The 25000-nt window shown below is 32.1% G+C and overlaps 2 protein-coding genes across 3 annotated transcripts in view; both read left to right on the forward strand.

Moving 5' to 3' along the window:
- LOC129757038 (pikachurin) overlaps positions 1-25000 on the forward strand; it is an 865561-nt gene that overhangs the window by 439753 nt on the left and 400808 nt on the right. The window lies entirely within an intron of this gene.
- LOC129757041 (uncharacterized oxidoreductase YoxD-like) overlaps positions 13204-25000 on the forward strand; it is a 20563-nt gene continuing 8766 nt past the window's right edge. Inside the window, exons 1-3 of the mRNA XM_055754143.1 lie at positions 13204-13778; positions 22446-22518; positions 22663-22846. Coding sequence (XP_055610118.1) covers positions 13236-13778; positions 22446-22518; positions 22663-22846 — 800 coding nt within the window. The 5' untranslated portion in view covers positions 13204-13235. The remainder of the gene's footprint in view (positions 13779-22445; positions 22519-22662; positions 22847-25000) is intronic.

Consider the following 25000-nt stretch of genomic DNA (forward strand, 5'->3'; position numbering starts at 1 on the left):
TTTTATTCGATAAGTTTTCTTTAACTTGTCAAAAGTTATATCAACCTGTTTTAGGTGGAGAAAATGTTGTACCTTAGGGGAACATTTGTGAATGAAGGCATTATTTGCTACCTTAGAAACAAATGTTGAATGTAGCCCAAAAGTCTGTATAATAGTTGAATGATTAAATGAAAATCATTAAAAAAAAATCTAAAGTTCACAACACTTATAACTATTCATCATTTTAAATTTGTTTATCGACTAAAGAAAAGCTTAGAAAAAAATAAAATCCATATAAACATTATTGCCATACACCCTATTTTTTCCTCCTTCTTTAATTGACCTCATCATTAAGATTAATCTAAATCACTTCCTAGCATTGCGAATGGTCAGTTCAGTCTCGTTTGGCCTACGGCAAAAATCACCATTCAGGTTTTCATAAGAAATCATTCGCCAGCAAACGAGCCGATGGAAGCATCCAAAAATGATTTTGACTCCGGAAGAGCATTGGAAACTAATTGAAATTTTGATTTGATGAAAAAAAAACTTTATCTTGTTTGTAGTTATTGGGGATTTTTTTACATTTTTACCAGTTCGATTACTGCTTTTGTCAAATTAGTTTAACGTTGAAAACAGAGCTCGTTATAATATAGTTTTATTAAAACTTCTTGGTTTGAAATTAAAAAAAATCATAGAAGCGCTATGACTTCTACCTTTCGATTGATACTCAAAAAGCCTATTATGAAAAAAAACAAAACAAATTAACCTCACATTAACAAACCTTGAGAACAAGAACGAAATAGTTATGTCGTTAAGCTCAAGTCGCCGGAATGCTTCCAAACGTTCGTTGTTGTTTGTTTTGTTTATTCAACTGCATATCTTATATCAATCGACCAATTCAAGCATGAGAGCAAAACTTTGTAGATAGCTGTTTTTGTTGTTGTTGCTGCTACTGCTGAACTGGCAAACCGACTTGCAATGTCACTCAAATGATAGAGAGTCAATTTACGGAACCGGTGTCATTTTGCGGTATATGATTGTTATTTTGTTTTTGTTCGACCTCAATAATAGAATTTGAAAATTAAAGAATACGAAAATTAAAGAGTTTGAAAATTAAAGAATTTGAAAGTTAACAAAAATTTTGTTGATGATTAAACTGATTCAGAGATCCACTCCATGCAATGTTATGGTGGATCAGTCAAGCCCCTGTTCTTAAATTTTAATCGACCTCGAGAAAATGATGGGCTCGAGCGCGATGCAATTATTCGAAATTCGCGAGAGATCATCAAGTCGAAACGTTGCGCTTCCCTCGCCCGCCCTGGCTTCCGATAATCACGGACGCTTAGCGGGCAGCCGACCGTGTCTCTTGGTTGGTCACTGTGTCTCGTGTCACGTGTTTTTTTTTCTTCGAATGAGTGACGAATCAACATAACAATACTGTTGCTTTGGGTACCTTTGAACTACAGTTGACTTAAAATGAAGAGTTGTAATGTTGGTATTTTTGTGAAGTCGAACTTAGTTTTAAATAAAAACCATTAATATATAAAAAACCCGATTTAATACACTTAACAGTGGATTGGAGCCTTTCTAACAGAGTGTAAGTTATATTTGGAAATATATAAAATAATATAGAATACACATGATAGATTCCTTCCCTCTGCATCATATAAGTATGATTTCAGATATTCAAACAAGAAAAATTCCGATCTCAATATAAAAAAATGATGCATAGTACGTTTTTTGGGGAAAAGCGAACTGGTATGTAAGGAGTTCATTTTATGTATGGAAAGAATGGTATTTAAACAGTTGAATTTCTAAATCTTATATCACGCTTAAATGGTGCCGTGGTAGCAACCAGAACTTTCACGAGGCTGGTCACGGTTCGAATCTTACTGTTTTTTAATGCTTTTTTTACTGAATAAGTAAAACCAACTACAATATTGATGGATAGCCGTGACACGTGGCCTAGCATGATACCTTTTTTAGAGCTCAACCATGCATAAAAGAAAAAATTCTCACAAAAGCAGGGGAAAGTAATATGACTATTAAATGATTAATCTCATTCTGAAAACTAAATCTGAAATCTTATTCTGATTCTAAAGTTTGAATTTTGAGTTACAGCACTTAGTCTAATATTTGAATATAATTTCCAATTTCAAATTCCAGGTTGATCTTTAATCCGAATTCTTAATCAGAATTCTAAATCTGAATTCTCAATCTGAATTCTGAATCTGAACTCAGAATTTGAATTATGAATCTGAATTCTGAATTCAAATTCAGAATTAAGATTTTAAAATTAAGAATTCAGAATTTAGAATTCAGAATTCAGAATTCAGAATTCTGGATTCTGAATTCTCAATTCAAAATTTTGAATTTTGAATTCTTAATTATAATTCTGAATCTAAATTCTAAATCTGTATTCTGTATCTGGATTCTGTATCTGAATCTGGAATCTGGATTCTAAATCTGAATCTGAATTCTAATTCTGGATTCTGAATCTGAATTCTGAATCTGATAAAGATGGATAGAAAAATGAATAGAAAAAAGCAAAAGAACATTTTTGCAAGGAAAACTTTTAAACGCACACCATACTTTACCCCGCAACATCAATCATTATAAATTTTCAATTCCGATATTCTTTCTCCAAGAATCTTAATTTTCACCGATATGCTGAAAATATATTTACAAAAATCTGAATTCTGAATCTGAATTCTAAATCTTAATTCTGATTGTGAATTCTGAATCTGAATTCTGAATCTGAATTCTGAATCTGAATTCTGAATCTGAATTCTGAATCTGAATTCTGAATCTGAATTCTGAATCTGAATTCTGAATCTGAATTCTGAATCTGAATTCTGAATCTGAATTCTGAATCTGAATTCTGAATCTGAATTCTGAATCTGAATTCTGAATCTGAATTCTGAATCTGAATTCTGAATCTGAATTCTGAATCTGAATTCTGAATCTGAATTCTGAATCTGAATTCTGAATCTGAATTCTGAATCTGAATTCTGAATCTGAATTCTGAATCTGAATTCTGAATCTGAATTCTGAATCTGAATTCTGAATCTGAATTCTGAATCTGAATTCTGAATCTGAATTCTGAATCTGAATTCTGAATCTGAATTCTGAATCTGAATTCTGAATCTGAATTCTGAATCTGAATTCTGAATCTGAATTCTGAATCTGAATTCTGAATCTGGATTCTGAATCTGAATTCTGAATCTGAATTCTAAATCTGAATTCTGAATCTGAATTCTGAATCAGAATTCTGAATCTGAATTCTGAATCTGAATTCTGAATCTGAATTCTAAATCTGAATTCTGAATCTGAATATGAGTTCTGAATCTGAATTTTGAATTCTGAATTCTGAATCCTGAATTCTAATTCCTAAACCTGTATTCTGAATTTGAAAACTGAATCTGAATTCTGCATCTGAAATTGAATCTATATTATGTATGAGTATGTAGAAATGAAAAAAAAAAACTTAAATTCATTCTTCAACACGGGTAAAAAAAAACGAAGGTCATAAAATCTTCATATAAATACCCCCCCAACGCAGTTTTCTGTACGGCTCTGCATTTTGTTGACACCCGGCATGGCTATAGACACTATAATTTCATATATGAAATTATAGTGTCTAATAGGCATGGCGGACTCTGAAGGAAACGCCCATCCGCCATTTGCTGCATTGAAAAGCAAGAAGTGTAAGATATAAACACTGTTGCCGTATTTGCCCCAGCAGACTGAGAAACTGCCCAGACCACGGTGCGTCTTAGTAATGCCTTTTACCTATTTGAGTTTGAGCCACTCATTGTCAAGCGTGCTGATGGTTTATTGGATAGTATTTGCGCCTTAGGATCTGAAGGTTTTTGGTTCGATTCCCGAGTCAATAAATTTTAATTTTTTATTTTGATTATCTCTAATTTATAAATGATTGCTGGTGCTGCTGCTTCGAGGCGCCACTAGCAACTTTTTTTTATGCCATAATAAGTATGATATGTATTTCGTAAAGAAAACGGTTTCAACTATTTTGTTTTTTTCCCGTTTTTGAAAGGGTTGTGTAGAAAAAAAAATGCATTCTTTTGAGACTAAAATCATTTTAATTGTGCAGCCCAGTTTCGCAAAAACGTTCTTGACATTTTTAAAATGGCACATACAAATCCACGGACATCAACAGAACTCGTCGAGCTGAGTCGATAGGTACCTAATAAAGGTATGTCTAAGACCCATAATTAATGATCTCTCAAATCGACCGATAACCAAACCTTTCTGTTAGAAAGGCAAAAAGATTTGTTATGTTAGGATAAATTCCAGATATATGTTTCCAAGAATTTTTATATTTTTTTGCTGTTCATACTATCAATGATTCATTTAACGTTGCACCCTTCCATGGAGAAAAATAAGTTCGTTAAAATTATTTTTTTCATACAATTTCAAGATTATTCAAAAGCGAACTATTTGTCATGCCATCTGAGCTTCTAGATTGTCTGGAATCTCAATGTAACTTGAATGTTTTAAGGTTGTAGGAGCCACCCTTTAGAAAAAAAGAGGAAGGAAAATTAATTACAATAAAAAAAACTCTTTCAAATAAAAAAACGCATCTTTTTGAAGCGGAAGGAATGTTTAGATACAGACAAATTTGAATATAATTAAAAAGTGAGCCAGACTTTATGAAAAAACACAAAGATATTGATTTCATTAATAAAATATATGTAAAAACTAATTGAATATGATAGTCTTCAGGGAACAAGCACTAGTTATTGAACAGGTACCAGATATTGAACACTAGTAAAAAATAAACCAATTAAAATAGTTATATACAGTAGAAAAATTTAACAAAAATCGTGGTGCCACTGTTGAAGCATTTTCTACCTCTGTTCAAATTTGTATCAAGAATTTCGGACACTTAGAGCACCAATCTGCAAAATAATTGTTCAAATTTAGGCATGACTTTTTGACTAGATGAAGAAAAAACTCATTTTCCGATTGGGAGAAAAAAAGGAATAAAAACCAAATAAAACTACAGTTGTATCATAACTGCTTTCCAATAAGTCTTCTTCAATTATTTCTGGAAGAGTGGAAGTCTTTATCATCTCTATTTTTATCAAATTTAACAAATTAAAGTGTTCAATCGTTAGATCACAGAAAACACAAATGTTTTAATTGTTGAACGTTCAATCTTACAGTACTCGTTTCGTAAAGAAATGTAAGTAGGTGAAAACTGTACAAGATGCATCAGCGAGGTAAGATGGTCCATGGCATTCTTTCTCAAAAATACACTAACCTATGGCTTCGAATGATATTTTTCTTAATTTTTATTTGTAACAAACAAGCTTTTTTAAAAAATTTATTAGATGAAATGTTCACAAAAACGACTTTAGTTCTTAGAAACAGAAGGATTAATGAAATCAGTGTAAAACTTGTAATATTTCATGGGTAACATATTAGGTTTTATGGTAAACCAGCATGTGCAATCTGATGAAACTATACAGCTTATCGTTTTTCCACTCGTTTGTACTTTCGGAAAACTATAAATATTTTGTTGTATTCTACTAACTTCCCTAAAATTTTAACTTAAACCAATCATATCAAAATTGGTACAGAAAACACAAGACCACGTGTTTCACGCTCAAATTTCGAATGCTGTGAACTTTTAAGAAAACCCTAAATTCAAAACAGAATGCCATTCTTTTTATTTGCTGACTCCCAAATTAAGATACAAATGCATAATTATAACAAATTTTGTCCTTGTTCGAATTAAAAAGGTGCACCAAAATTCGACTCGAAAAAATTATCTGCCGCCATGTTAGCCGCGATATCAGTCAATAAATTCAATTTCGTCGCCTACCTGAAGGCGTTTTACCTATAAGGATATAAAAAAGTGTATTTTGAAAAGCGAAATTTTCGATAAATGATGAAATTAATCATTTTTGTTTCAATTATTGCATTCCGTATAACCATTGTACATTTTTAACCACCCTTCAATGGTATGGTGAGTTCTGTCCACAAGTTTTGGTGTTCTACCCCGTGGTTTGTTTTCTGGTTGTTTCAAATTTTAACAAAAATATAATCAAAATCGTGTTTTTATCATATTATTTCTTTTTAGTAAGACGTAAATCTGATCCCTGAATCGTCGTTAACTTTCAATTTGGTTCTCAGATGATTGGTATCGCTGTAAATAACGTTTATGTTTAACTGGTGCGTGGTGCGTCTTGTACAGTTTTCCCTTATCAGTTATTTAACAAACATCGATTGGAAATATAAACAAACTGTTTCTTGGTTGCTAGTTCAACCAAAATCGCCCCTGCAAAGTATGCTATCAGGCAAAATACCCTTTAATAAATACAATGATTTCCAATTTTTACATGTCCAGTAATTAGAACAATGTATGTTCAATATAAGAATCATTGTGTTCGATAACTGGGACAGAAACAATTTTGAAAAAAGGCTTAAATGATGATTTTAAAACATATTTCCGCGAAAAAAACATGGTGATTCAAAGCTGTGGAGCAAGTTCAAGCTACATTACCGAAATTTCATCCAAAAAAACCTTTCGTTATTTTTTGTGGGCCACAAATTCGCTGAATCACAAAGATGGTGTTCAATATATAGTTACCTTAAAACATTTCATCAAATTTTGTAAAAACTTATTTGTGAATTCATAAAATCATCTCATTATGACAAAACGCTTACGTTCATGAATTTGTAACAAAAATACTTCGAAGATTTTTAAAATTTTGTCAATTTTGCGTAAATTTTGTATGGGAGCCCCTTTTCCTCTTTCGGATTCGGAATGGGTTTGAATGTGCAGTAGAAACCATTCTCGGTCTTGAAAACGGCTTCATACCAAATTTCACGTTGAGCGGCTCAGTAGTTTCCAAAAACTGTTCGCATCGTGTCATATATTTATTTATTTTGTATGGGAGCCCTCCCTCCATCCTTTATGTCGGAGTGGTTTGAAAACATTTAAGTAACGTTACCAGCTCCGACCAAAAAAACTCTTACAAACCATATTTCACATTGATTGGTTATGCAGTTTTTGAGTCTATAGGGAACAGACAGATAGAGAGACAAACATTCCTTCCCCCTCTCAAGTGCCCTCATTATTTAAATGGGAAAAGTTTGCCAAATCAAAAATCATCTCATCATTTGAAAACACTTATATTTATCAATTTTTGACAAAATTTGCACGAAAATTGTTCGAATTTAATCATATTTATGAAATTTTTGTATAAAAGCCCCCTTTACAAAAGCTGTAAACGTATAGAAATATTTGAGTAATCTTATGACATCAATAATTTTATCATGTGCCCAATTCGGTCAATATTGTTTGAAAATTGTTCAAATTCTGATATTTTTAATAATAAACATGTAAGAACCTCCCCCCTTTCCTACAAAAATATTTGAAAATTCAATAATTGGTCCAAATCTATCAAAATTTGCCCATCACCATAATAAATCATTCGTGAAAATTACTAATAAATTGTACAAATTGTGTCCCTTAACCCTTCATTTCATGATTTTTTATTTTTCCTTAAAAAACAATTTTTACAGTTGGAAATGATTAGTACATCAAGAAAAAAAAATAGAATGAAATACGATTTTTCACATTTTCCATGCATCAATTGTTGCAAATTTGTTACTTTATTAAACGGAGGGTTAAGTTGGAGGAGGTTGTAACTATTATAGAAACCTTATCCGGCCTCAAAAACTCTCATATGCCAACATTGACGATTAAAATTAAAAGTTTTCCAGTTACTAAAAATAGCAAACTCTATTAAAAGTTCAAAGTTTATGAAATGTAAAACTATGACGGAAGCGCCCCCTAAATATACATTATTTCAGGATTTGTAACTCAGCGTTGTAAAACACATTTAATTGGAAAAAATCTCTCCACGGCTTGATGGTGTAGCATATATCTATATATATAAAAAGCAATTATCTGTATGTTTGTTTGTTTGTTTGTTTGTTTGTTTGTCCTCTATAGACTCAGCCGTCTTAAGAGCTAGAGATCTGAAATTTGGCATGGATGCTCATTAGGACCAGGAATGATGAAAAATGTTTTTAGATTTTTGGACGACCCCTTCTGAAGGGGGTCGTCCATACAAGACAAATATTGTTTTCACGTTATTGACGTTATTTTCCGTCGGATTGTGATGAAAATTTGCACATGAGTATTTTTAGAGACGAACAATCGATTACAGTTATCAAATTTAGGGTCAAGGGTTGGCCAAAGGGGTCGTCCATATCCACTGATTTATGTTTTTGCGATATTGGCGTTATTATACATCGGATTGTGATGAAAATTTGCACATGAGTGTTTTGAGAGACGAGCAATCGATTACAGTTATCAAATTTAGGGTCAGGGGTCGGCCAAAGGGGTCGTCCATATCCACTGATTAATGTTTTTGCGATATTGGCGTTATTATACACCGGATTGTGATGAAAATTTGCACATGAGTATTTTTAGAGACGAACAATCGATTACAGTTATCAAATTTAGGGTCAGGGGTTGGCCAAAGGGGTCGTCCATATCCACTGATTTATGTTTTTGCGATATTGGCGTTATTATACATCGGATTGTGATGAAAATTTGCACATGAGTGTTTTAAGAGACGAACAATCGATTACAGTTATTAAATTTAAGGTCAGGGGTCGGACAAAGGGGCCGTCCATATTCACTGATTTATGTTTTTGCGATATTGGAGTTATTATACACCGGATTGTGATGAAAATTTGCACATGAGTGTTTTGAAAGACGAGCAATCGATTACAGTTATCACATTTAGGGTTTGATGTCGGCAAAAGGGGTCGTCCATATCCACTGATTAATGTTTTTGCGATATTGGCTTTATTTTACATTGGATTGTGATGAAAATTTACACATCAGTGTTTTGAGAGACGAGCAATCGATTACAGTTATCAAATTTAGGGTCAGGGATCGTCCATATTCACTAATTAATGTTTTTGCGATATTAACGTTATTATACACCGGATTGTGATGAAAATTTGCACATGCGTGTTTTGAGAGACGAGCAATCGATTACAGTTATCAAATTTAGGGTTTGAGGTCGGCAAAAGGCATATCCACTGATTAATGTTTTTTGCGATATTGGCTTTATTTTACATTGCATTGTGATGAAAATTTGCACATGAGTGTTTTGAGAGACGAGCAATCGATTTCAAGTTTCGAATTGCGAATCAGAAGTCGGCTGAGAAGTCGTCCATATCCAACTTTAATGTTTTTGCGATTTTAACGTTATTCTACATTGGATTGAGATGAAAATTTCCGCATAGGAGTTTTGAGGGACGCTCTTATGTTTTTAGGTTTCTAATCTTGACTCAGGGGTCGGCAAAAGGAGTTATTATCTGTTCACTGTTTTTACGATATTCTCTTGATTGAGCATAGAACTGTAATGAAAATTGGCACATGGGAGTTTAACAGAAAAGATAATTGATTTCAGGTGTCAAGTTTTGAATCGTGTCAAAAAAGGCCGTCCATGTTAGTTGCTCACTGTTTTCGCGATATTGTCGTGATCATGCATCGGATTGAGATGAAAATGTTCAGATGAGGGTTATAAACTATGAGCAATTGACTCCAGGTAGCATGTTCCGTGTCAAGGGTCGGCGAAAGCGGCGTCTATATTCACTGATCACTGTTTTCAAGTTCCTGACGTTATTTTACATATAATTTAAAATGAAAAAATGGCACAAGGGAGTTTTGAGGAACGTAAAATTGGTTTCAATTATCGAATTTCGGGCCATGGGACAGAAAAAGAGGGTTTCATTGAAAGTTCAGTGTTTTGTGCAATAATTTTGTTGGAGGCAGTTAATTGATATCAATTTAAGTGTGAAGGTCAAGCAAAATAGTCGTGCACACAAACAAATAGTACATGTTTCTGCCATAATGTCTATATTTTGCAACCGATCGAGAAGAAAACACTCTCACATAAATTTTAATAAAAAGCCAATCAATCGTTTAATTTGAATTTGAAGTAATAATAGTAATAGTAGCGACTTTAAACACTATTTAATTTTTTCCTCAAAATTGTCGAAAGGATGTTTCGAAATCATTTTCTAAACTCATTTTGACTTACCAATGATTTAAAGCGAAACGAAGTTCGTACGGGATCAGCTAGTCTATATATATAAAAAGCAATTTCTGTATGTTTGTTTGTTTGTTTGTTTGTCCTCTATAGACTCAGCCGTCTTAAGGGCTAGAGAGGTGAAATTTGGCATGGATGCTCATTAGGGTCAGGAAGGATGAAAAATGTTTTCAGATTTTCGGATGACCCCTTCTGAAGGGGGTCGTCCATAGAACACAAATATTGTTTTCGCGATATTGACGTTACTTTCCGTCGGATCGTGTTGAAAATTTGCGCATGAGTGTTTTGAAAGACGAGCAATCGATTTTGTGTAAGGGGTCAGCCAAAGGGGTCGTCCATATTAACTGTTCGCTGTTTTTGCGATTTTGAAGTTATTATACATCGTATTCAGATGAAAATTGGTACACGATAGTTTTGAGTGACGCGCAATCGATTTGTGGTATCAAATTCAGTGTAAGGGGCCGGCAAAAGGGGTCGTCCATATTAAATTTTCAGTATCTTAGTGATATTAACGTTTTTATACATCGGATTGGGGTGAAAATTTGCACATAGGAGTTAGTAAGGACAAACAACTAATTTCACTTATCCAAACTAAAATCAGGGGTCGGCCAAAGGGGTCGTCCATATTAACTATTTACTGTTGAAGCAATATTGTCGTAATTATAGATCGGATTCAGACGAAAATTTGTACACGAGAGTTTTGAGAAATGAGCAATGGATTTCAGGTATTAAATTCAGTGTAAGGGGCCGGCAAAGGAGGTCGTCCATATAAACCTTTCAATATTTTTGCAATATCGTTGTTATTTTACATCGGATTGGGATGAAAATTTGCACACGGTAGTTTTCAGAGACGAGCAACCGATTTCAGATGTCAAATGTTTTGCCAGGGGTCGACGAAAGGGGTCGTGCTTATTATTTAATTTTTCACTGTTCTAGCCATATTGACATTTTTATGCAATGAATTGCTTTGAAAAATATTTCAGATTTCAGATATCAAAGATTGTAAAACAGGCCGCCAAAAGGGGTTTAATTTCTTGGCAATAATTGCGTTGTTATGCAACGATCGAGTCGAAATTCACACACGAGGGTTTCAAATTTAGTAGCAGACGACAGAAAAAACGATAGTCCAATATTTTTACAATTATTACTTAACAATGAATTCGGAAGTGTATCTGGAAAATACTTGGCAATTGACTGTTTATGACATATTACAAGTTGAAAGCGAAACGGAGTTCGTATGGGATCAGCTAGTTTTCAATAAAATTTTCCTTATATTCCTCCATAACTTGCCCAAGAAACATATGTGAATTTTCATAAGTTCTAAAATTTGGAGGGGGAAACAAACATTGGAAATAGCAATTTAATCAACATAAACCCTTAATACCAAAGATCAATACATGCATCTAAGCTATTTTGGAGAAAATGCGCTTCAAAGTTTTCATTTTTTACGTTTTTCATAAATTTTTTCAGAAAGTTATTATTTTCGTTCGATCAGAAAAGTATGGAGGAATTTTTTTTTATAAATCTGAAAATTTCACCAAATATTGTTTTAAACACGAGAAATCGTCGTGCATTTTAATTTCAAAGTTAACCGTTTTTGTTCTTTAACCCCTTTAGTTCTGAAGGTTTCATATGGGTTAAGCAAACGGTAAAGTGGTAAAGTAACGTTTCATACCTTCAAGCTTTCGAAAAATCAATAATTTTTATGAGGCACTCAAAAATCCTTTGATTTTGGAAAGAATATATTTTTTATAATTTTTCACCGTTTTTTTTTAATGTCAAGTACGGAGTTTGATCCAGAGATTTAAAAAAATTTGATAACAATTAATGAATATGGTCTTTTATTTTTGAATTTTCAAATTCATATCTGCCATCATTCGATATCCAAGTTTTAAAGTGTGGTTCTGAATGTTTTCTAAGAGACACATTCAATGGTTTGATTGAATATAACAATGCTCATTAATATTTCTAAGGTTTTAGTCGTTTCTAATAAAGAAATGATAAAAATGCTTTTCTTTCAAATCATCCATTTATTTTCTAAAGTGAGTTTTGATTATAGTTTTATAAATCAAAGACTGACTTTGAATTCTTATCTGGATGACTAAACCAAGCACTGTCATTGAATTTTAATCTCAGACTCTTCATTCTTGTATTATATTTTTTATCCTTTAAATGAATTTGATTTTATTTCAGATATTGGAGTCATGTCCTATATTCTTATGTAGATTTCGAAGAATAGAAAAACATTAATTTTTCTTTTAATTAAACTTGCTTTTTATAAAATTTATTATGCACAACAATTTGAGACTTGAACTCTGAATTGCATTTTTGTGATCAACTGTGGCTTATTTCTTTTTTTTTCATAATTCTTTATTTGAAACGGCTCATACGATTATGTTTTAAGGAGCCAAACTCGTTTTCTTTGTTTTTACAATCATTTTCTTAGCTTAGCACTTTTTTTAAAAGAAAAAAGAAGATAGAAAGGGAAATATGAAAATAAAATAGAATTATAGACGAAGATCGATAGCTTTTAGAAAATAGTAAATTTCAAACATGTAGTCCAAATCAAGCACAGCTAGTGGTTTATTTCTTATTTATTAATTTGACTTAGGCTTTTTCAACTGAAACTTTATTGTGAGAATTTTTAGTTTGAATGAACGATCTTCAATTTTATTTTACATTTTATTAGGCAAATATAGCTTTTTTAAGAACAAATAAACTAGATTTTTATTTTACAAACTTGTGGATATATATTTAAAATTAAAATTAAAAAAATGGAGACTTCATTATAACAATAATTCCGGTCCCCGGCGGCTTAATTCGGCCCTGCTAGCCATACTTAATTGAAAGTCTCAAAGTAAACCTCCATGCTTTAACCATGCTTTAAACTTAAGATTATCGTCATGCGGTTATAACATTTACTGTACACTGTAGGATTTTTTTCATAAATTTATTTTTAAATGTTCATAATAAACATCTGGACAGAGAAAATCACCCATAACCAGTAATCAAAAAACAGTCCAAAGTGACAAACCGCAACGGTACCGCATAAGCTCGTCGATCTCACCTACCAGGTCTCTAGCCGCCCAATTTGGTTTCAGTTCACAAGATTCGGCGCACCGGGGTTGTAGACAGCACAGCGCAATAATGGCTCAAGAACCAGTTGTTTATATGAAACACAAGGAGGGCGAATATTTGGCGGCCAGCAAAGATTCTATCCGGAACAGCCCGCACAATCAGGTGGAAATATTGATTAAAATAGTGAAAGTGATAGTGCTCTTTGTGCCAATTCTGCTGGCGGAATTGTACCGATTGCTGGTGGGACCTCCCCGGAAGTCCATACGAGGTCAGCTGGCCCTGGTCACTGGAGGAGGAAATGGGTTGGGTCGATCTCTGTGTCTTCGACTGGCTAAGGAAGGCTGCAACGTGGCCGTGGCCGATATCGATTGGATTGCGGCACAGCGAACGGCCAAGGATGTTCGCGATCTCGGTGTGAAAGCGGAAGCGTTTAAGGTCGACGTGGGAGTCCAGGAATCAGTGCAACAGCTTAAGGTGGATGTGGAGAGCAAGCTGGGGCCGGTGGACATTCTGATCAATAATGCTGGACTCCTTGCCATGTTATCTTTGTCTGAGGGAACGACTGAAGATGTGCAGCGCATTTTGAACGTGAATCTTGCATCCCATTTTTGGGTAAGCGTAAGAGTTGTCTTATCAGATGTGTTTTGTGATGTGATAATTGCTGGCATAAGGTTCATTACACGACAATCAGTTTTGAGTGGTAACTAAAACGTTTATTAACTCCAGTTAGATGAATCAGCATGTGAAATTATTCGTGGAATATTGATATGGTCAATTATCTACAAGATAAACAGCAATTAAGTGATTCTGAAGTGCAAAAAATCTATATCAAGTTCAATGAAACAAGTGACAGAACATTGCTAGATATTTCCGCTCACTAACGAAAACGCCGACGCCACAGACTTGTCAGAGTTCTGACGTTACCAGTCAGCATGGTGTTCACGTCGTTGAAATTGCTAATGTGACAAGAAGTGGTCCTAATTGATAGCAACCCCGTAGCCTAAGGGGCGTAGAGAAAAAAACCAAAATTTATTCTCCTTCTCTGACTCAACTATGGTCTGTTGTTTTCGAAGACCAGTGTTTTCGTTAGAAAAAAAGACAAACCGGAAACTCTAGACGACCTTTGTCCCCATAGTGGAAAAAGATTTTAAAAAACACTAGCAATCTATTGTAATTTCAATTGAAGCAGGTTGAGTGTTTGTTCAGAATTAGTCTAAGTGTCATACATTGTAGTTTTTTTCAATTTTGACTTGGCATGTAGATGTTATAATGTGTGAAATTGATTGAATCTGTCTCACATGCGCATTGAATCCCTCATCATTTGAAAATCAACAGATAACAATTTAAATCATGGGTGGTCAAACCCTGGCCAATTGTCCACGACTGCTTTTTGCGGCCCACGAAACTTTTTCCAGAATTACCACATGAAAATCTATCTTTTTCTAAAATCTTTTAAAGAATGAGGATTATCCTTGGTTTCTGTGGAGTTGAGTTTTTTTTTCAAATCTGTATTAATCATTCAAGAATTCGGAACAAAAGTAGGAGTAAAACCTGTATTTTTTTTTTATTGTATCTTTTTTCGAATAACAGATGTGTATTGAGATAAATTTTGCTTATTTGATAACCTCTTAGCATTATTTTGAAAGTGATGAGAGCTCCTAAAAGGGTTCATTACACTAGGTTGAATTTTGACTCATTTTTAATGGCTTCATGAGAAATAAGACATTTTTTAAAAAAAGCTTCTGTAAAATTTAGTACGAAGTTACATATACCGAATATCAAAACACATTATCTACCAATTAAACAATTTATTTGTCTAAGACTTAATGTGTCATGTTATAATATCCACTTCAAAATTACGAAGTTATGTGGATTTCAAATTTATTTATTTTTTACCAAAAAATTTTATATCAAAAATTAAATAAACAAATTTTGATTACTTATGGAAAAATTAAAGAAGCTTGTCACAAACCCGTAAAATAATAAAACTGTTGATGAAACATTTACAAAAGTTCGAAATCACTGAAAATCGTTGATGTTATTCTATTGTTTAATCAATAATTTCATTAAAAGATAAAAATTTGCCTTTTGTATAAAAATAAGAAATTGATTTTTTTAAACTGTTTTAAAACCATGATTTTGAAACTTGTGCAAATTATCAAAAAAAAAAAATTAAATACCACTCTGAAAATTTAAAAACAATCATTTTTTCGAATAAGATGAAAAGATTGAGGAAAAAATCATGAGAATCTTTGAAAGAAAAAACATAAGCCGCAAATATAATGATTTTTAAAAAAAATTTGAAAAAAGACTCACCAACCGTTGGGCCTTTTTCGAAAAGTTCAAGACATTTACGGCTTATGATTTTGATTTGATTAGATTTGATAAAAAAAAAGTTATATCAAACTTTAGAAAATAACGAAAAAGTTATGAATTAAAATCATGGTTAAATTTCGTAAAATTGAAATTATCTGTGGTATCCATTATAAAAGAAGAAAAAAACTTGACTTAAAGTATTCACAAATGTGTCTTTTAATTCAAACCTTCTTACGATTAGGCGAAGGTGTTAAGTTTAGAACGGAGAAGGCCATATTGATTGGCGGAAATATTTACTTGGTCAAAATTTTGTCCAGATCTTCTCTGTTTTTAACATTTTCTAATTTAGAATTCTCATCTTTTTTAAAAGTCTAACAATGTTTCTGCCAGGCCATATATATCTCTGTTGAGCAAATCTTGAGAGTCTTGAATTTCAATGAGTTAGTTCATCTTGAACTGTTATGTTTGAAGATCTATCATTCTTGGAAAAAAAGGTTCTATAGTCGCGTTTTCTAAAGGCACGTTTTTTGAAGAATAATTCCTACTTGATCGAGGTTTCTTTGAAGACCATTTATTAGAAAACAATCTACAAGCAGACTAAATCTGATTTCTATCACGAAGGTTGGTACCAGGTTTTTCAGCAATTTTGCAAATGACATTAATCTTTTAGCCACTTTTGACAAGTGTGACTCCTAGAATCATGTAATTTTTCGAGATAGAATTTTTACTCACTTTGTTCAACTGATTTTCCAGCTTTGCAACTTTGACGGGCAAAAAATATTGCCTTTTTTAGTTGGAATTGGAATTTTTATTTTAAATCTACAAATTTTTATAATCTTTTTGGTAAGTGTCAAATTTTGAAGACGGAAATTTGGTATGTTTCTATAGCCGTTTTATAGCCACTGTTTGAAAATCAATTTTATAGTTCGCGATTCATTTCAACCTGTATTTTGAATTGTTGGAGTTAGTTCAGTATTGAAACTATCGATAATGGAGGTCTGGTTTACTTTTGGATTTGTAATTTAAAAATAAACTTTTGGATAACTTGAGTTGCAAAAGAATAACTGATCTTTCATTTTTTGTGCAGCGCTGCCGATAAAATAACGACATCTGAAATGCACATTTGTGAAGAAGTACGCACATTTGAAAAGTTGACCTTTTTTCTAGGACGCTCCCGAGCGGTACATATTATCACATATTTTTTTGTCTTTTTTTTAAGGAAAAGTTAGACAACTCAACAGGATAAAGAAGTTAAATCCCAAAATTTTTTATATTTTGAAAAATTGTAAGACCATGTCAGAAAAAAGAACTCTTTAACATTTCTGCAACAAAATAACCCTACTTTGAACCCTAAAATCATCATCAATACATTTGACATAAATGTTGCTTTAAAAATATCTATATTCAATTCGGTCTGTATAAAAACAGATGCTATTTAGGTGGGTAAATGTTTCTCATTTAGTAATGAAAAGAATAATCAAATATTAATAATAAAAAATTATTTTTAAATCAATCAGTGGAAACCTGTACCGATTCTCGTGAATCAGTCTTTGATGCATACCTAACACCTCTTACATCTACACATAGATAGATATAAGAGATGCATCAAACACAGCTCTGCGTTAAATTATACAGCTTCTCGTCAAATTCAGACAACATATTCACTTTTTGGTTTGTTTGGGCAAATTCAATTTTTTCATCTATAATCCTCTTTTGAGACACCAAGTGCCAATTTTAAGCAACATTTAAGGATATTTTCTGTTGAAAAATACTTTGTCGGAGACTGTTACTTTGTATTTTTGCTATTATGTCAGTTGAATTGCTCTTTTTTAAGCCATACTTAAACACCAGCTTATTTTTTTTTTCGTTTACGGTTTTCTTCAAAGTTGGTCCTTAGTAAATTATTATTATTAAATTTGAAAATACGCGCAGAAAACGATGCGATGGAATAAAGAAAAGCATGTTTATTTTTTCAGAGTTAAAACAAAATTGCTAACACAAACCCTCAAGTAATAATTTACCCATGTAAACGTGACTCTAAAATTCAAAAACAAAACAAATATTAAAAAAAAGTTAATTCTTATCACTAACGATAAAATGTAAAAACAAAATAAATGAAAATTCTCGAATCTTCAAAAACACTGTGAGTACAACCGTCCTCAATGGCAAGTTTATTTAGAACTGTTTCCTTAACTTTAACTTAATTATGATATGATGGAAAAAGAACAAAGAAATTAAAACAAAGCAATACGATCAATTCACAGAGAGAGATAAGATTGGAAATTGTTCATGAAAAACTGTTGTTTAAATTGTTTACTTAAACTTAGTGAGTATACATCAGACCACTACAAGTTTTTAATGTTGATTTCAAATTAATGAAATTTTTTGGGATTGAAAAGAAAGCGATTCATTCAGCCAGTCAGTTAGCGCAACGAGAATTAATTTGGAATTGAAATAAATTACCAAATATGTACTGAAAGTTCATTCAAATTTAACTTAGAATTTTCAATATTCTTTTGCAGTTCATTTGAGGACATCATAGCCAAAAGGGTACTTGTATCCCAGAACAGATGTTCGATGTTGTGAAAAAAAAAACTTTTAAAACAAATTTATTTCATTTTATTGTTTTTGACTGATATGTTGAATCTGTTTATGTATAATGAAAAAAAAAAGTCAGAAAACTTCTTTGCATAGACAATCAATTTTGTTGATTTTATTAACCGACGAAACACATTTCATGAAGTTATTGGTAGCTTTCTAACAAGCAAATCCATTTCTAGATCCATTTAAAGCATTCAGATTTATTTTAAATGGCTTTATCTTTTTTCGTAAAACGCTTAGTGTCTTAGGATGTCAGAGAAAAATAAACACCCTTATTCTTGTTTTCGATCGAATGACATTCGTTCGAAAGTTTTGCAATTTCGTATTCTTGTTTTCGTTCGAACGAATGAAAACAGTTAGATCTTTCGAACATTGTTCGTTCGAACGAATGGTTGCATTCTCGTTTTCGATCGAAAGTATTTTTACTACCGCTCAACAAACGCGAGTCAGATGCTGCGAACCGAGAGCGTTTTGAAGTTGAATCGTCGTTTTATTTTTTTTTTTGACTAGACTGAAAACGGCAAAAGCTTGTGAAGTAAGACGGGTAACAATGACGGAAATAGTGATGAGTGTTTTAAGGATAAGTTTTTTTAAGGCATCATTATCACAAATCACAAACACCACCGGTTGCTTGCGTCCGAAAAAAACAGCTTCTGGGGGACCATCTAGGAAACAACTTTCTTCACTGATGCTTGTCGACAGCACCTTAAGATGGAAATCGTTGCCGGACAAATCTGCTACTGGAATCAGACCCTTCAACTGCTTCAACTTCAAATTTATTGGGAAAAATTCTTACATGCATCGGTTCAAAATAATAAAATTTTGTGGATTATGATGGATCAAATGTTTTATTCAAAGTATTCACTTGGCACTTTTTATCGACGATGACGGGAAATATTTGTTACCGGAATCAACTTCTTAGGCTCCATGAGATGTTTTGAATTTTCTGGTTGCTTTCCTGACCACCTCCTGATGACTGGGTAGATAGATTGAACCGATCATTCTACTCTTGCCGAGAGTCTCTTGGATGACGCCCGAAACTGTCGTCCCTTTTTCCGTTATTTCCATACCGACAGATTTTCTATCGTGTTCCGTCCGAGTAGTCAGAAAAAATTTCACACCTCGACTTGAAAGACAAGTTGTTTACATTTAATGTTCTGACAACAAACGGTATTTTGACCAATCAGGGTGCTTTGATTTTTCGAACTCGATCTGGTAACACCAACATCGAACGTATCGCATTCGAACGAAAACAAGAATAGCTCTTTCGAGTTCGATCGAAAGTATCCGTTCGAACGAACGACGGATACGCCGTAAACAAGAATAGGGGTGAAAGTATAAGAACAGACAATACCAATAATTGAAGAAATACTTCATTTTAATCTTATTTGAATTTCATGGATGATTTAATTTAACTTCTTCCATACAACTTTCCATACAAAATTGGAAGTCGCGATGCCATTAATAGATGGTGAGGCGGAAACAACTGCAGATAAAATTGCTCGTAAGAATTTTTAAAGGACGCACCATCAAGATTTAAACTCCAAAAGTATTTTATTCCAGAATGAAGAATCGAGCTAAAGAATCGGTTGAAGATTCTTACATTTAAAAATGTAACTCAGCGTTTGTCGATTGAAAATTGAATATGTATTAAAATGTATTCTCTAGTTAAACTCAAAATATTATAAACGTTTATTGATGCTTTTTTGTATCCCAAACAAAATATTAAAAGCTGAATTTGGTAATCATAATCGAAAATTTAAATTCATTACTAAAAAATATTGACTTTGTTTGAATGTAATAAATTTTTGTTGCCCTTAAATACAAAAATTATTATTTGTTATGAATATTGCGTATTTGGAATTTTCAGATTGACTTTTTTTTTAAACATCAGTTGTAAATGTATTACTTCTTAAACAAAAAGTTAAAATCAAGAATAACTTATACTTATTTATAAACAAGATTTGCTAGATGATCTAAAATTATTTGCTGGTACTTTTAATAAGGTTTTCACTTAATAACCCTTAAGTGTACGATATCATTAATGTCAATAGTCAAAAAGTGAAAACCATATAGATTTTCAAAAAAAAAATCAAATGAAAATCATCAACAATTAATTTATTTATTTTAAAGATTTAAAATTAAATGAATGGTGAAGCTCTATACCGTTTTCCACACAATATATCCATCAAAAATGGTTTTTAAATGATCTCATCATTTAAAATTTTGCTTAAAAAATCGCTAGATGTTTGTTTAAAATCTGCCTGGGAGCAGGTTATTTAAACTGTGCATTAGACCTAAGGGAACTGGGGGTAAGACGCCCACGTTAAGAAAAATCTTTCATTACTCGTGAATGAAGATTACAATCCAGTAAATTAGGCAATAGTTTTGAAAAGGGGACTGTTCTTCACCAGAAATTTACAAACAGAAACACTTATACCAATTATATACGTCTTAATAGTTAAATTTTGAAAGGCTTTCTAAAGTATGATTTTAATTTCGTTTGGGGCAAAGTGCGGATATGTGTATATCCAAACGAGCCGTTTAACGGTTAAGAAATGTTTATTAATTCAAGGGCATCCGAAAGTGTTTGCCAGGTAAAAACACTTCTTTTCTACTTCACAGATGGAAAAATGTATTGCTTCGCGCAGTGCTGGCAGATATACTGACGTTCTTGTTAATTAAATCTATAATAAATTTGAGAATTTTAAAGAAAAGTTACCAAAAAAGTTTGTTTTCGTTTTTCGTCAAATTTACGCAATATAGAAAACTTAGAAGGCCCACAAATTTTTATAAAAGTGCAAATAGGACAAACTGGCATTTTCAGAAATGTTGAACAATGTTTGTTTAGTGAAATACTGATGATGGCGCATCTTGTCTCGACTGCACATTTTATACCCAGTGCCCCTACAATGCATTAAATCTACCATTAAGGTTATCAGAGTTAAAAAAGCTTAGATGTTCAATTCGTAGAATATTATAAAATAAGTACTTTACTTAATCTGTAAATAAAAGTATTGTAAGGGTTAAGAAGTTAACACGAAAATTATAATGTTTTTTTTTAAGAATTTCCCCATGAATTTTTATGATTTTTCCTGTTTTTTGGTGAGGCTGTAAGCCATGTTTTACCATGCACAGTAGACTGAGTCGATTTGGGTTTTTTTTTTTTTATTTTCTCAATCCCTGGAATCTAAAAAGCTTCGTTTTGATTTAAAACTCATCCATGATTTTTTTCAGGATTTTTAAGTTATGTTCACATGTGTAAATTTGAACTTTTAGGTTTGTATGGAAAAATTTAATGTTTTGTACTGAAAAATCAAAATAATTTTTTGTTCTTCTGTAGAACCGAGCCTACTTATGGTTTTTGTGCTTATGTATAAATTATCCAAAGGTAATTTTTCCTAACAACTTTGTCGAAGACCTTGACTTTGTATGTTATTACTCAAAAAGTTATTAGCTGTTTAACAGGGTAATTGATGGCATTGATTAAAAATAAATTCCATTGATATCACTGCTTGTGCCTCGTAGAGCATTGCATGAAAAGTTGTTCAGGCTCAGTTCTACTGTAGAAACAAAAATGATTTTAATTTTTCAGTACAAAATATTCATATTTTTTCAAACAAACTTAAAAGTTTAAATTTACTCATGTAAACATTACTTAAAATTCTGCAAAAACATGGATGAGTTTTAAACCGAAACAAAACTTTTTAGACCCCAGGGATTGAGAAATTCAAAAATTACCCCAAGTCGACTCAGTCTACTGTGCATGGCAAAACATGGATACCCACCATGGAAAGGAAAAATCTTAAAAATTAAAGGAGAAATCTTTAAAAAAAATATTGCATTATATTCTGTGTTGTGTTGTCGTGTTAACTTTTTAACCCTTACGATACTTTTATTTACAGATTGAGTAAAGTCCTACTTATTTTATAATATTATACGGATTGGACAAGTTATGAATTTGAAAAATACTCTGATGATCTGAATGATAGATTCAATGCAACGTTGGTACTTCTTTTTGATTTAAATTTCTACAGCGTTCTAAGACTATGAACATATATCTCCAATTACTCTCAATTTGCTTGGTAGTAGGTTACATTTTCATAAGTGCCGTTATAAATATTTTACCCGCAGTTTCGACTCATGCTTCTTTCTCATGAATGAATCACAATGCAGTTGCACTATTCACGCTCTTATTAACAGAAGTTGCAAAAAATGCACTCACCAACCCAATCAGTATTTCATTTTTGATACCAAAAAAGCAAACGCTTCAATTACATCTCATTCGCTCGAGCCAAGAATCAGCTACCGGTCGACCTCATATTAATTTGGTATCAAAACTTTGCTTAATTTTTTTTTCAGGCTATCCGTGCTTTTAAAGACGGCATGATGGAACGTCGACGCGGCCATATCGTATCGGTTTCGTCTACCTTCGGTAGGTTCAAAAAGCGCACTCAGCAGCACGCATGGAAAAGCCCGTGTTGTTGCTTAAAAAAAAGTTTATTCATCGCGAAATGACGCCACCCCGCTACCGTTTAAGAATGTTTCCTTTGCTTGGGTTTTTTCCTTTTGATTTAAGGTATTGCTGCTTTTGGCCGGACGGTTTGCTACAGTGCCACCAAATTTGGGGTACGCGGCCTCATGGAAGCTCTGAATGAAGAGTTTTACATGAACGGCTACGAGAAAGACATCTTCGTAACCTGCATCTATCCCGGGTTCGTCGCCACCCGGAAAGAGTTCATCGATTATCTTCATCAGTTTGGGTGAGTATGGGAGGGAAATATGGGAAATCTTAATTTTTAGATGTCTTAGGAAAGATCCAATTTCCAGGAATCCATTTTTTTGTATATGCTGTCCCAGAGAACACAATATTTAAACATATAAAAAAACTGTAAAGATTTCGTTATATTGCCTTCAAATAACTATTATGTCTGATATCTTCAAACATTAATTTTTAACCCATCACGTCCAAACATTGCGGAAGAATGAAACAACTAATCAAAAATGATTAAGATGCTTGGAGCTGTTAAATACAAAATTGAATTCACAATTTATTTAATTACTCTATCAATACCCAAAAATCTTTTGATTAGAGAAATTTACAGATATATACTAAAACTTTATTTATATAACTATCCATCACTTGATATGAGCTTCATCGAAAGCAGAAAAAATATTTTCCTCTTGGCTTTTGGGATGTAATATAAAGATTTCAGAAAAAAAATAAAAGAAAAAAAGCAACAAAATTTAACTCTAATTTCATGGAGATACCAACAGTTCAACAATAAAGTTCAAAACCTAAAATCGGATTTTTTTTCGGACCCACAATTCAACGTATCAAATTACAATTGTTCTGTCATATTATAAAAGAAATTAAAATACAAAATTGAGAATCAAAACTACACTCAGAGGAAAACATGAATTGCAAAATTTATAATCCAAATCCAAATATTTATTTCACTTCTATTTCTTTAAAACACCAAAAAAATCGTAATGAAGTTTTTCAAATGTAATGCTGATTACTTTTTATTTATTTATTTAAAAAAGAAGTCTTTGTCAGAAGTTTGTCTAAATGTGACAAAAGTAATCATCAAAAACATTGATTCAGAATAGAAATTTGATTTTCAGGAAACAGATTCAAAAACCTAGAATAAGATGAGATCGAAAGTATAGAAAAATTCATGATTAAAGTGTCGCTCAGTGAAATTCGCAATTCAACTATGAAGCGTTTTATGTTAATAAAAATTTGAGAATGGTCATTTATTTAATGATATCTTGAATTCAGGGCTCCTTTAATAGAGATGTGTACAAAAAAGTACATCAGAATCAAAAGCATGAAGTTTCAGAGTCAAACTTCAGATATGAATTGAAATCAAAATTCAATAACGAAATTCAGCTCTACCGATTTAGTCAACTAGAATTACTCAAAAAGGTGTAGAATGTATAAATCAACGCAAATTTCAATAATGATCGAAAAATTAACTTTCATTTTGCATTATTCATTCTCATACTTATGCTTATTAAGTGGCCATTCCAGATTGTCAGATTCCTTTGATTATATTCCAAACTTAGCCCAAAAAAACATACAATTTAAAAGGATTTTAAATATTTTTCGTAACTTTCTTCACTTTAAAAATCACAGTAATTTTATTTCAAAAACTGATTCCTGTATTTTTTTAAACTTTGGACAAATCTTAGGAAAAGTTATTCTATCCCCTGTAAAAGCCGTTAATTTTTTTTAAATGAGTAGAAAATACTGCCTTATCAGATCATAATGCTAGAAATTTCTGACATATATTCTTTATTCAATACATCAGAGAAAGTGATGTATTATTTATTGTTGGTTATACATTCCTGATTCCCCCGATTTATTCGGACGTGCTCTGATTTTCAGAGTAAAGGGACATATGAAGCAAACTAAAGTCTCAACTAAGCTCAATTTTTCTTTGCTTGTTTTATACGAATAGTTTTTTTTAAAGAGATTTGAATGCTGCTGACGTGTCTCGATAAAAAACGGAAATTTTAGGTGGTTTTAGTGCCTTCATTTAAGATTTTTTTTTCTAATTATCATTGAATTCTGCTTAGATTTGTCTGGATTTAATGTTGAAAAATTCGAGATAAAAAGGCCAGATGTTGCCAGGAATTGTAGAAATTTGTGCAAATTTGTTCAGCCAAAAATATTAATATCTTATTTGAAAGCTTATGAGCTGCACTTACTTATGAAATGGTTTTTTAAAGTAAAAATCTTAAAATCGTATAATTTAAATATGTTAAAACAACTTAATACTCATTAAATAACTAATGTTTCAATTTTGGTTTACGTTCTGGTAAAAATCATCTTTGATAATTTTTTTTAAGTAAGCCTTTCAAATTAAGTACAATTTATAAGCTTACAAATAAGCCAATTCGATCTGCAA

This window comes from Uranotaenia lowii, chromosome 3, assembly GCF_029784155.1.
Source record: "Uranotaenia lowii strain MFRU-FL chromosome 3, ASM2978415v1, whole genome shotgun sequence".
Taxonomy (NCBI): domain Eukaryota; kingdom Metazoa; phylum Arthropoda; class Insecta; order Diptera; family Culicidae; genus Uranotaenia; species Uranotaenia lowii.